The sequence below is a fragment of the Drosophila busckii genome, chromosome 2R (genome assembly GCF_011750605.1).
Source record: "Drosophila busckii strain San Diego stock center, stock number 13000-0081.31 chromosome 2R, ASM1175060v1, whole genome shotgun sequence".
Taxonomy (NCBI): domain Eukaryota; kingdom Metazoa; phylum Arthropoda; class Insecta; order Diptera; family Drosophilidae; genus Drosophila; species Drosophila busckii.
The window spans coordinates 5,881,652-5,894,919 of NC_046605.1; the positions used below are offsets into that span (position 1 = coordinate 5,881,652).

The following is a 13,268-nucleotide window of genomic DNA, read 5'->3' on the forward strand; positions in this document are numbered from 1 at the left end:
CCGCTGACAAGGCGCTGGCTGCTGATAGCGACAGCTCCAGCTCCAGCACCAGCGTTGACAACCACAAGCACTCGAGAGCTCGTTTTGGGGTTTAGCACAGGCGCCGCCGACGCCGCCGCAGGGCGTCCAATAATAAAAAATGAAATATAATGAAAGCAACTAAGCGATTCAATGCTCGACGCTAAAGTGACCCTATAGGCAATTAAAACTAATACAAGATTACAAACAATTATAAATTATAGCTAGTTGACAATGAATGAATAAGCGCACATTATATTTTGTATTATAGATTATAAATTTTTTTTAATAGCTATTATTTTTTGATTTACTTAAAGAGTTTTAACGTATGAAAATTCTTTCTAAATTATTCAAATCCTTTTAGCAAGCTTTTAATTAAAAATTTCCATAACATTCTATAATAATAAGTTAAGATTAACAATGCAGAGCTTTGCATTTATAGCATTACAAATAAAACTTCTGCTTTAATGGTTTATAGATTATTAACTTTTTTTAAATAGGTATAGGCGATTATTTAATTTACTTGTATGTATGCTTTAATGTATGAAAATTCTTTCTAAATTATTCAATACATAACATTTAACAATAATAAGTTAAAATAAAAATGCAGAGCTTTACATTTGTTACATAATTGTAAATTATGAAATGAAAAATTTTCTTTAATTATTTATAGATTATTATTTTTTTAAAATTAAGTATAAGGGATTTCTGGATTTAGTTGAAGAGCATTTAAATTTTAAAAGAGAGCGTTAAAAGCCGAGCTTTAAATTTGTTAACATCATTTGATTACCAAATATTTAAATTTTATATATTTCTCGCTATCAAGTTACCGCTATAAATGCAATTAACTCTTTTATTAATAACTACAGGGTATATGCCACAACACTCATTGGGCAATTGACAAGTTCATTTGGTAACTGCGACACATTCGGCTCCAGTCCCAAGCCCCCCACCCAACAAACACTATTTGAATTCGTTAATAATGTGTATAAAAATATACTATATACAAATATGGTGACATTGTGTGTTTTTGTTTGTGCAGCGGCAGTGGCAGCAGCTGCTGCTGCTGCTGGTTGAGCTGATAATGTTGTCAAATTAACATATTGACAGTCAAAGGTGAGCAGATAATTATATGTAAATTGAGTCTTTTGTCGCCCGCCTAGAGCGGAGAGTCTTATCAGGTGAGGCAACCCATTCATTAACTTTAGCCAGTCATTGAACTTGCACTAAATTTACTTACTTGCTTAAGCGTTGCGTATGAACAACAAATTTGTTATATTTATTTTTTTTATTTTGCTGCGCTAATTTTGGCGCAATTTAGCACCTTTTATGTTGCTGTTAAACCGCGAAACCGGCAAATTAAAAACAACAGACGGCAGCAGGTGTGTGTGTCTCTCTCTCTCTCTCTCTCTCTCTCTTTTTCCTGTTTGTTTATTTGCTTTTGGCTTTTGTGCAACGTTCGCAGCAGCGTCTAAGACAATAGTTTGGTTTTTTTTTATTTGGGGCTGCAGCTGTCAACACAATGCGCGACGCAGCAAACAACAAAAGCAAATATAAAAACTGCAGTTTTCTTTAGCGTAAATAAATAGGCGCATAAAATTTTAAATATCTTGCTCACTTCACTTTTGCAGACAATTTGCTTTCATTTCATAACTTAGTTAAATTGCATTATTCTGCACTTTGCACACACACTCACTTTTCTTAAGAGTTTAAGTTAAGTTTTTCACACAACGCGAGCAAGCAGCGACATGTCCACTTCAACTGGATTCTGATAAGAAAATAATAATTATCTTTAATCGCTTGCAATATGCATTGCTACATATTTATTACAAGTACGCTTGTAATTCGGTTTTCGTTTAAAAAATCGTCGCCGCGTTATGTTCACCGCGAGAAGTCACACACGTCCGACGCGCTCAACAACTTTGTTGATACTGAATTGTGTTGCTCTGCCAGACCATTATTTTAAAAATCTGGCAGCACTTAACTTTCCAGTCTTTCCACTCTGGCAACTCTGAGAATATATGAAAACTCTTATAATCGGCACGCAAATTTCGTGCAATCGAAATTTATAAGAGACTGCTTGAAATTTATAAGAGCTAGAGCTTATAAGAGTTATTTAGCGCTTATTTAAATGTGTATGTTGTTAGATTCTTCATTATTAATTATATATGATATGACTTTCTTTCGATTAGACTAACTTGTTCTCATTATTATTAACAATCTTGTTATCTTGTTATATATGTATGTATATAATAGACACATGTATATATATGTGCAACATATTTAGAGAATAATTAACATCATGTTTGTTGATGTCGTTAGCATTGTTTGTAAACAAACAAGTGCAAGCGGAGTGAAGCGAAAAATTAATATTTAATAAAATTAAGTTTTTTGGAGATGTATATAGATACGATTATGTAAATATAATGTTGAAATATTATTTTATAATTATTCTTATTATTATTCTTATATTATATTATATTAGAGCTGGCACAATAACAGAAATACATGGCATACAGGTAAGCACAATAATATTAATAATAATAATTTTTATTTACAGCTTTATTTTCATATATTGAATAATTAATATATAACATATTTAGCACACCTTTTTTACATAATTAATACAGAATTTTGTTATTTTCTTTTATTTCATATTTAACAACAAAGAGCAAACATTCATTTTGGAATAAGCACTTGGAATATTTCAAGTTTAAATGACGCGCCAGATGTACTCAATAAGCATTAAGGCCATTGGTCCTTGCCACTTAAATACGTATTAGTCAACAAGTCGTGGTATTTACTATTCATGCCCCAGCTGCTGTTGCAAGTTGCTTCCCTTTCACTGGCGCATAATCAAATCATTTAGCCGAAAACTTATTCAAAATTCATACAAAGCAAGGGAGTTGTTGCTCAGTAGCTTATGGCGCAGGACCAAGTTCTGTTTTTTCTGGCCGCTAGCTGCAAGACCTTTGCATTGTTGTAAACAATCCATCATTATCGCATAGACTTCCGGCGCAGGAAACGCAACAGCAGTAGCGCCACAAAGGATACGAGGGAGTGCCAACATTGCATTACAATTTGTGGCCGCCGTTCGCTCCTTGCTTGAGAGTCTCTCTATGTAAAAGTCCACGCGGTCGTTTGTCTGCACTCACACACAGACATAGACACACAAATTGCTACGTGGCGCACGTGTCTGACGGCGTTTGTTGGGGATTACAAACGGACGCGCCAGCCGGCACACAGGCAGGACTCTCTACTCCTGCTGTGAAACCGAAAGTGAGTCGCGTAGCCTGCGACGCCAAAGGATATGGATACACATAGGCGGGCAGACGAACAGGCCAAACGGACTTGACTGGCAGCCAGCAAGGCACTCAGTCAGTTGGTCGTGGTTTCAATTTAACTGCCACTGCCAAAGTTCTCAAGCGGGTAGCTTAAGTTTTAAAATATTAAAAAAATATATTTTATAGTAAATTATATATGCATAAACTAAAATTGATTTATTACTGTGTGCAATTTGTAAATAATTTGTTGGGTATTTTCCAAGTCGTGCCCTTGGCTTTCCACCCTTTGTGCCCTTTACATATTTGAAAGTTGCATCTATTTTTTATACTCTGGCGGTTTTTCTCCTTTTTTGTGGGGGGTTGTAATGGGTCGATCCGTTTAACTTTCAGCCATGTCGGTTGTTGCGGTTTATGCAAATTAGCAAAGTTAACATTTACCAAATTGTTGGCGTTGCTGAAATTTCATTTGCGCGGCATACTCTTCCATTTGTTTGCCAAAAACCAAATCTTTGTCGCCAGCACAAGAGAGCGAGCGAGCGAGCGAACGTGTGGCAGGAAACCGTGGCAAGTGCTGCAATACGGAAGTTCAAGTAAAATGTGTGGCAAAATCAAAGTGTTTTTGCGTCTTTTTGATCAGCAATGTGTTAAAAGATAAACTCGCCCAAGCCCCCAAAGTATTTTCTCTCTTTTAGTTGACACTTGGCCAAGTGATGGAATGCACCTGCAGCAGCGGCAACACCCCATACGTCTACACTATATATCATAATTAGAATACGCAGCAATGTGGGCGCGCGACTATTTCGGAAAGAGAAAGAAAAATGTAAATGAAATGCGTGTCACATAAATTAAGTGTGGAAACTGCTGAGCAAATAGAGCGTCTAATAAGATTTCGTTTAATTTCCTGCCAACCAAAAGGCGCACAGCCGCACACCCCAGCGAAAGGATCTAATGAGTTTTTTAACCTGCTGCTGCACAAAATACTTGAGTACTTGAGTATTGCGAGAGCTCTGGCATGCCGACGGCCAACGCTGCGTATGGGCAATGCCAAAGTGGGCGTCTCTAATTGCGCCCAAGTGAGTCGTTTATGCTGAGGCGAACTTAAAATGGAATATCTGAATAGACAGCAGCAGCAGCAGCAGCAGTCGGAGCAACAGAATGTCAAATGACTGTCTAACAGGCAGGTGAAAGCATAAACAACAACAAGTGCATTAAGGCTAACACCCAACCATTACCCTTTGTGAACAATAAGCAGAGAGACTAAACATATGATAAACAGTTGAAAGCTTGCCAAGCATTTTGGGCGCTTTGTTGCTGCTCTGGATTTTTGCGAGTTCGAGCAACTTCAGCTGAGCAGACAGTTGTCTCCTGGCCTTTGTGTCTGCGCTGGCCCAGACAAAAGCTTAAAGGCTAGCCAACCAAACCTGGCAGAAATACAGTTAAAGTCATTGGCCGCAGCAGCTGAAATTTATGCTGCAGCGCCATAGCAATTAGCTTTTGTATGGCTGGTTATGTCAAAAATTTACATGAATTATACATAAATAAATTAACATACAATGTGCGCCAGTGCATATTAAACATAATTAGTTGTAGTTGTTGTTGGCTGGCAATTAAATGCTGATGTGTGCAAGCCAAGCTGCTGCCAAAAGCAAACTCTCCCAGACTTTAAACATACATTAGATGTACATACTTTAATAGAGGTCTATAGCATGTTATCGCAGGCATTTCGCTGGGAGCAGAGGCCACAGGCACGAAGCTGAACTTTGTCAGTGTCTTGGCACAAATGATGGCACCCCAAAGACAATTAGCTGCTATACCCTGCACATCTGCGCTGGAATGTTGGCTAGCTGTGGAGTTATAAAGAAACAATTAACAATTAAGACTTGCTCTACTTGTTTTGCATTTTGTAGCGGCCCCAACTGTGACGCATTCGCGCTAAATTTTGTGCTGCTGCCCACAACAGCTAACAGCTCTAGTTGGCCAATTTGTGTGCCCCTAGCAGCTATAACTCTTTTTATGGGTATCTCTATAGCAGCGTCAATCAGCTTGGCGGCCAGGCCAACACTTGTTAGCTGCAATTGTTGGATGCAAATGTGGTAACGTGAGAGAAAGTAGCCGTAAATTGAAGCCGCAGTTGCTGCAAGTCTCACACTTTGTTGTTAGCGGCGGCGGCGACGGCGGCATGATGAGAACAACACGATGTTCAATGTTCATTCAAGCTGCAAAACTGCGCACTTCCTCTGCGGTGGCGACACTGGGGGCTGGGGGCGGCGGCGGCGGCGGCGGCGGCACTCAAGTAAATTAAATCCTTTCACGCATTTATTTTGAATATTCGAGATTGCAGCCATGTAATGTTTAGTTATGAATACATTTATTATGATTTAGTTTAGAGTTATGTACATTGAAATCTACTCAGCAGGGCCATGCCAAATGCCATAATGAGCATATTCTATTAGGCAAACTTACCCTTAAGCTAGACGCGACTGAGGGTAACTTGGCTTCGCTTTTGAGGGTTGGCCTGGCGTGTCAGGGAAATTAACAAAGCAAATCCTGGACACATGTTGCATTCAAATGTCGGCTGAGAGGTATTGGAGGTTAATGCTATGTTTTGACAAACCCCAAATCACCAGAAACTGATGATGAGAAATCCTTTTGAAGCTGACAACCATTTGCACCCGCAACCACCAAGTGACAACAGGCAATGGAAATGGAAACGTAAGCAGCGCCTTTTGGGGCATGCGACTGACTGCAAGGGGTTAGACAACCACCGAAAAAGTCTTATTGGGGGGCAGCACAGCACCACTGATAAATGATACCTTTTGAACGAGCGGGGCGTAGAGTTTATTTAGCATAATGGAGTTTATGCAGCTGCAAAAGCTGCGGTTACACATGATTGAAAATCGAATCAAATTGCGTAAAATTTAATCAACTTAACAACACTTTTGCATTGCCCAGCTACAGTTTCAACTCCCCAGCGACGCTGGCAGAGATTTTGCCTTTTTTTGATTTGTTTTTTTCTGCAGGAAATGGAAAAAATTAGCACAAAATCCAAGTAATAAAAATGCGACTACTATTTGCGTTGCATGGTAGCTACTAATGGCAAATAGGCAGTAGATAAAGCGATAGCCCCCAACCCAAGCTCTTGGGCTAAAACCAACGAAACGAGTAATGCGTCTCCCTGAGAGCTTAAGGCAGTAAACCAGGCACAAACTCTACAGCAGTTGGGCATAAGTGACATGCAATGACGCTGGTCGGCAAAGCAAAATAGAAGACTCTAAGTAAGCCTATTCAATAGACCTCTGTAGTTAGTTGTACAGCGTCTAGAAAAGAATGAATTGGTTTGATTATTTTGCAATAGATTGCCAACAATAGATTATGCATACCTCAAGTTACTCAATTTCAAGCTTAAATTCGTTTATACTCGCTGCTTATTTCTCTCAGTGCGCTGACCTCTCCCTTTAACAAATAGCACACATACGCCTCGTAGGCGGAAGTTGACCAAATAGATAGACTGTCATGCTTTTGCCAGTCAGGAAATTAAGCTCCGTAAGCGGATTTGCTTGTATGTCGGGGCGGTGGCAACAGCTACTTTAGACATGTTGCAAGTTATGTACGTTTTCATTGACCATTTATTTGATATCGAAGATGGGCGGCTACGCTAAGCAGATTTACATGTCAGTTGCGAGTTGAGTTTCCCCCTCGGCTATTTGCTATAGCGACGTCGACTGGTGCCAAAGATGCGCAGGTGCTTGCTGCGCGACAATTCTCGTGCCTCACGCTGGCTCAGCTCATAGAGTGCGGTCTCCAGATCGCGCGCATAGGCCACCCTAGCCGCTGGCGTTAGGCGACTCAACTCTGTTGCGGCAGTTTTAATAGACAATGCTTAGTTTATTGGGATTAATTGGAACTTACCTTGACGCTTGAGCTTATCCTCGGCAGTGTTGCTGATTTTGCTGTAGCTGTTGACAGCTTCCTGCTCAGTTTTTAATGCCATTTCGGCTATAATAGAGGTTACGCTCTTGCGCCCACGTGGGCTTTCTTCCTCCACGTCCATATACTCATCGCTGTCGTCGTTCGATGAGCTGGAGGCATTGTCTGCCTTGTCAATTTCCATTTCAACCAATTCCTCCTGCTCCATTGTAAGTTGCAGTTGATTAAAATTTAATAGTGCGTGCTGAATTGCCAGCTGTCAAGCAAACAGTGTTGCCTAACAGTGTTGGGCAATACACTTAAGTTAGGCCCAAGGTGCTTTTGCTTATCAGATGCTACCTTGTCTTATCTTAGGGTTCAACTTGAGTTCAATGCGCAGTTATAGCCAAGTTTAGGGTCGCCTTTGTCGCGGCTGCACATTAGTTGGCGTCTATAACAAAGCTTGGGGCTAGGGTTGCCATTAACTTTTGTTAAGCCAGTGAACCCTAACCATTAACTTCAATTTGTTTGGGACGCATAAAGCCAAAATATGTCGCAGTTGCTGTCCTTTGTTCAAAATGTTGCTTAATGAGCTGTACGAAATTAATTGTCGCTATGCAATCACGTGCCCAAAAAAAGGATAACCGCCGTATCCAAAACAACGTCGCCATTTAGACGAAGGTATGTATGTATGGCAGGAGTAACTGAATCGAAACGCTGGCTGTTGTTGCTTTATGCAAATAAATTTTGCCACAGAGGGTGGCATGCGAAGCCCTGCAAGCGTCGCTGTCCCGACTTCACGACTCTGTGGGGGCAGCTGCCACTTGGCGGCTATTAGAAACCGTTAACAAAAGTACTACAATACTTGTAAACAATCCATCATTAACACATGCAAACACTTTCGCAGTGGCCAGCTCCCCCGCTGCCCCACTCCACTCCAATTGAAGTCGCTGCTGTGGGTGGCTGAGGGCACGTGTTTGCCTTTACTATCAGCTTAGACAAGAGGCCAGACAGCAGCAACAGCAACAACTTGTATGTATGTGAGTCCTGGCAGCACACAAAGGACTAAGGACGCGTGCTTATTATAGCCATTGTTCGTATTGTTGCTTTAGTTGCTTTGTCGCATGTGTTTGTTGCTCTGCCAGCTGCTTTATTGCCAAAGTTGTTGTGAGCCAAAAGTATCGTTTTTACTTTTACTTGCGGCTCATGCAAATTGCACAAGTTAAAATTTGAAAATATCCCAAAGCCCAACCCGAAACCCACCCCCAAGCCTCACCCATTAGCCCAATACCCACACACATACTACCTACGAGTAAATGATGGCTCATGTTATGCGCCTAACTGCTGTCCGAAATAGCTCCCCCGGGGAACTGCCACACTGCTGCGTGCTTTATGAGTGCTTTTCTGCACTGAAAAAAATAGAGGAATAGACTCACAGGACGCATATACAAGCCAGCACTGAATAGGAAACTTTTAATCAATTCAATTCCATTTCAAAACTGATGTAGAATTTGAATTTTTATAAGCTGTAACTCAGCTAAACAATATCGAGACTTAAGATTAGATTATAAAATATATAAAATTAACAAACAGTTTTTAACGAATTCTAAAATAATAATAAAATATATTAGCTTTAATATATACAAATGTTAGCATAACAAATAATAAGTTATTAAGTAGATTTAACTACAAATGAACAGCAATAGTTTGTTTTTCATTATTTTCCGATTATATGTGATTTATTTTTTAAATGGATCGTTTTCAAACTCTTCCTAACTTTCTTGCAGTGCAGAAGCTTAGAGAGTCCATACGGAAATGGGGCACATTACATTGCAGTTTATTTGCAAGGATTTTTATGTTATCATCGTGTGCGGCACGTGGCGCCTCTGGAGTTGTTTTGGCTTTGATTTGTACGCAGCTGCAGCAGAAGAGGCAGAGCGGACTTTAAAATGGCTGCTGCCATACAGATGAGCATAAAAGGCGGTTCGGTGGACTATTGTAGGCAGTTGTCACTGTGGCAAGAAGACGGCGAGACAAAAGTTGAACAACCTAAACAACAAGCAGGCAAACAAGTAAACATGCAAACAAACAGCAAAACAAATAAACAACAAGGCAGCCAAAACAAACTGCAAACTGCAGTTGCTCGTAGCCAGGACATTGTCCCAAATACAATTTTAGTTTTGGCCGCTGTGCGTTGGCCTACAATTCAATGAGAGAAGCAGAGAATGCGAGAGAGCGAGAGAATTTCATTCACAAAATTTGCATTAGTTGAAAATTTCAAATAATTTATATGCAGTGCACGCAAAATTTTAATTAACAGCAATTTTTATGCACTGGCAAATTATGCATTTAATTGGATTAACGCACCCGCACCCTGTATGCCCCACTTGCCACTTGCCACACAGCTGAGCCAATTTATCAACAGCTTGTGTTTATTTATGTTGCATTTTAATTATGTCGCAGCTCTTAGGCATTAATGCTAAAGCCAACTGAGCCACATTGCCAAGTATGCCATGTATCTGTATCTGTAGCTGTGTATCTGTATCTGTAGCTAAAGTCGGAAAGGGGCATGCGGATGTGCGGCTCGTTGCAGCTGCACACGCATTGATTTACAGCTTTTACTTTCATGCTTTGCCAGACTCATAAGCATTATTAAGCCCAAACCCAAACTATATAGCAATGGATTGTTATGGCGAATTGTTGTTTGTAATTGATACCCTTTAGCCTTTGATTGCCCGCCTGCAACAAATTGTCAGTCAATATACAAAACATGCCATAAATCTGTTAACAGTGCGCATGGTTCGCTAATTTTGAGTGCTGCTTGTTTGTTATTGCAACAACGCTAACAATGGGTGAAAGTTGCAACAACTTAACGCTGACTGCAAGAATGCAAAAAAAAACTCAAGCACACCTCAATCGAGCGAAAATAATATGTAATAATCCTTGCTGCTGACATCAATATGCCAATCAAAAAGCTTTTTGGCTTATAAAGAGCAAGCATTATAGCCTGGGGGAAGTAAAAGGCAAATTGCTCATCATGCAAACATATCAATGACGTTGCTAAAATAAGTTTACAACAATATACGCTGTAATATATATCAATTTATAAAATTTTAAAAGCAATAAGTTAACACATGGGCTGAGCAGGAAACAAATGTTCGTGGAGCAGTAGAGCTTAGAAAAGTAATTTGCTCCAGCTTGGAGCCACGGGCAAAAAACAATCAAGACTTTTATGGTCTTAGTACGTCCAAAACCTGGACAGTATCATCAACAGCTTTATTAGATTACAGCAGTCCAGATTTATTGAGTGGATTGTTAGCTTTTATTTATTTAGCAGGCAGAATTAATTATAACTGTATTCATTTCAATTAGACGTTTGCTTACCAGAATGCCAAGACTTTAATTATTAAATAACACTTACTTGTATTCAATTTCAAATTTGTATTTAGCTCTTATAACACAAATTGACTTCGGCGCATATAAATGAAATGCAACTAATCCAAAAAATTGTCAACTCTTGGGTTGCAAGCTCCATTGTTCAACAGTAAAGTATGCCAAGTAAAAACTGCGTGTTGTGGCAAAAATGAAAACTGTAATAGAAAATCTGCTCGTTTGTGTTCACAGCCTGAGGAATTGGGTTATTTTTTTGTTGCTGACGCACTTGGAACGCCAGCGGCAGCGCCAATGTTTGTCTAACCGCTGAGCGACGACAATAATGAGAGCATGGAACTCATGAAATATGCATTGTGCGATGAATCTGATCGGTCTCAGTCTAAAGCTGTAGCTGACTTTAGCCTGTTGCTGCATAAAATTGAAAGCTTAAACTCTTCATTTATGTGCGGCTGATTCAGCTTGCCAGCTTACATGTCAGGTGACATTTAATTTTTTGTGCTTGCCGTTGACAATTCATAATATGTTCATGCTTATAATTATACTGCACCCAATGGCAAGGAGCCGCAGTCAATCGACCGTTCGCTATGTCAACTTGGGAAATTTACGGTCAGCCTTTTGGCTTTATTAATTGCTCGCGCGCACGAACCTTGCAGCAGGTCCTGTGCCCCCTATGTCCTTGATGGCTTTAATGCTTGTCGTCGCCAAATGCAAATCATAACCGCACGCTTAAAGCCAAGCGCGACTACAAAATATCCTGCAAGCCATTAAAACAGAAATTCAACTTTATAGTAAGACAATATAGTAAACTTTAACTAATTTGAATGCCCCAGAGCATAACTTAAAGTTTCTCTACTGCTGCTACTAAATTCATAAGCAACCCCTATTGTCTGTTTGGTTACAGGTCCATAGCTCGCATAAATATTAAAAGCCTAATTAATTTGCGCCCTGCATACCAGTTTATTGTATTTTATTATAACTTTCTGTTGGCAATAATTGTAGCGCAGGCGCAGCAGGTGTGAAATACCTGCTCCATTTCCAACTACTTTATCAGCTGCTGCCTGCTGCCCTGTCGTGCTGTAGAATGATAAAAGGCCAAGGCGAAAGGCTGCAATGAATTTGTCATTTAACATGCAATAACATTGTTAAATAATTAAAGTAAAACATTTACAAGGATTTCTTGCCCTGCAGCAGCTACAGCAAATTAAGCTACTTGCAGCTGCAAACATGTAATGCAACAGGACATGCTCTCAAGCCATCCAGGGGACAGCTGCAAGCTCTGGCATCCGACAGCAATTAGTCTGCGCGCTTGCCACTTGCAACACTCGCAATCGCCTGCAATTGCCACAAATGATTAATGTGCTTGACACGCGACTGTCTAGAAGCAGAAAGTTTAGTTTTTCCAATTCCTTAACTTCATTTAAGCAAGAAGTTAAAGTCAATCAGTTGCTAGACTAAAATCATTTTTCTTTTGAAAAGTACAAAGACGAAAAACTATTACAGTAAGCAATCAATAGAGACAGATTCGTTTCGAAAAAGTTTCTTTTATATATAGAAAAAGTTGCTTCAATAAGTTTTTTTTATTTTAAATATAAATAGCCAGCTTAATAAGCTATAAATAAAATGCAGAAATGATTTTTCTCTGCAACAAAATCTATTTCAATAGTCTAAGCTTAGTTGTTAATGAAATTTATACTTGCCTTAAAAACTGTATTAATTAATATTTTTTATATTATATATTTATAATTTACACTTTTGCAGCTCTTTTGACTTTACTTTGCTGTCTTAGTTCAAAGCTTAAGCTCTCTAAAGAATTTTTATAGCCACAAACTTCGCTGTAAGTTTGGCTAGCAATAATTTAGGCCAATAATTAACGTACTATGCAATTGAAATAGTCTCACATGCTGCTGATAAATCGCGTAACAAATTTGAAAATAATTTCTGTAGATAAAAATCGGAGTGAATTATATGGAGGCAAGCTGCAAGTTGCTGCCGAGTTCACTTTTACCTTATGCCTAAGCCAAGTTGCATTGTTCGTAGTAAAAGTAGATTGCCCAGTTAGTTGGCCGCAGACTTTTAAGTGACTGCAACCGCGACAGGCGCAGCAGCAATCAAAGCAGTGGCCATATCAATATTGCTGTTGTTTTTTTATTTGTAGCCAAGACAAACTTTTAGTTTCAGTGGTAGCTGCAGGTGGCAAGCACAAGCCATTCACTAACTGCAAAGAGAGATGTTGGACTTTAGCGCATAGTTTGTCTAAATGTTGAGACTGAAGCTGTGCGTCACTAACTAGTTTGCTTGGAAAGTGGATGAGTTTGTGCCACATTTCGCGGCACAAGCGCTGTCTGTTTGTCATGCATAGTAATGAGGAAATCGACTTGCTGTTCAAATTGTTTATTAATTATGCGCTAAAGTGTATTATTTATGCGGCGCTTGAGTGAAAACATTGTACGTTTAGAAAATTGCACATTTTATTTTCATGTTTAAAGTTGAAGATGTTGCACGCTTTAATGTAATTCGATCAGCTGCACTTTTGGACGCTTTTGAAGCTGCGCTGGTTGACTGCTCTTAATTCGTAGCTGTCAGACAGCAGATCCTTTAAATCTATCAAACTGCAAAAGACTTGCCACGCTGCGTCGGCACTTTGAAGTTTGAAGTTGCCACCAAAAG

At 39.5% G+C, this 13,268-nt stretch overlaps 1 protein-coding gene across 1 annotated transcript; it reads right to left on the reverse strand.

Moving 5' to 3' along the window:
• Positions 1-6,918: 6,918 nt before the first annotated feature.
• Positions 6,919-7,492, reverse strand: LOC108595944. Its single transcript, XM_017981230.1, has 2 exons — positions 7,212-7,492; positions 6,919-7,154 (listed from the first exon to the last, which is right to left on the reverse strand). Exons 1-2 carry the CDS (start codon positions 7,435-7,437, stop codon positions 7,003-7,005), a joined length of 378 nt encoding a protein of 125 aa, XP_017836719.1. The 5' UTR covers positions 7,438-7,492; the 3' UTR covers positions 6,919-7,002.
• Between the last annotated feature and the right edge of the window lie 5,776 nt (positions 7,493-13,268).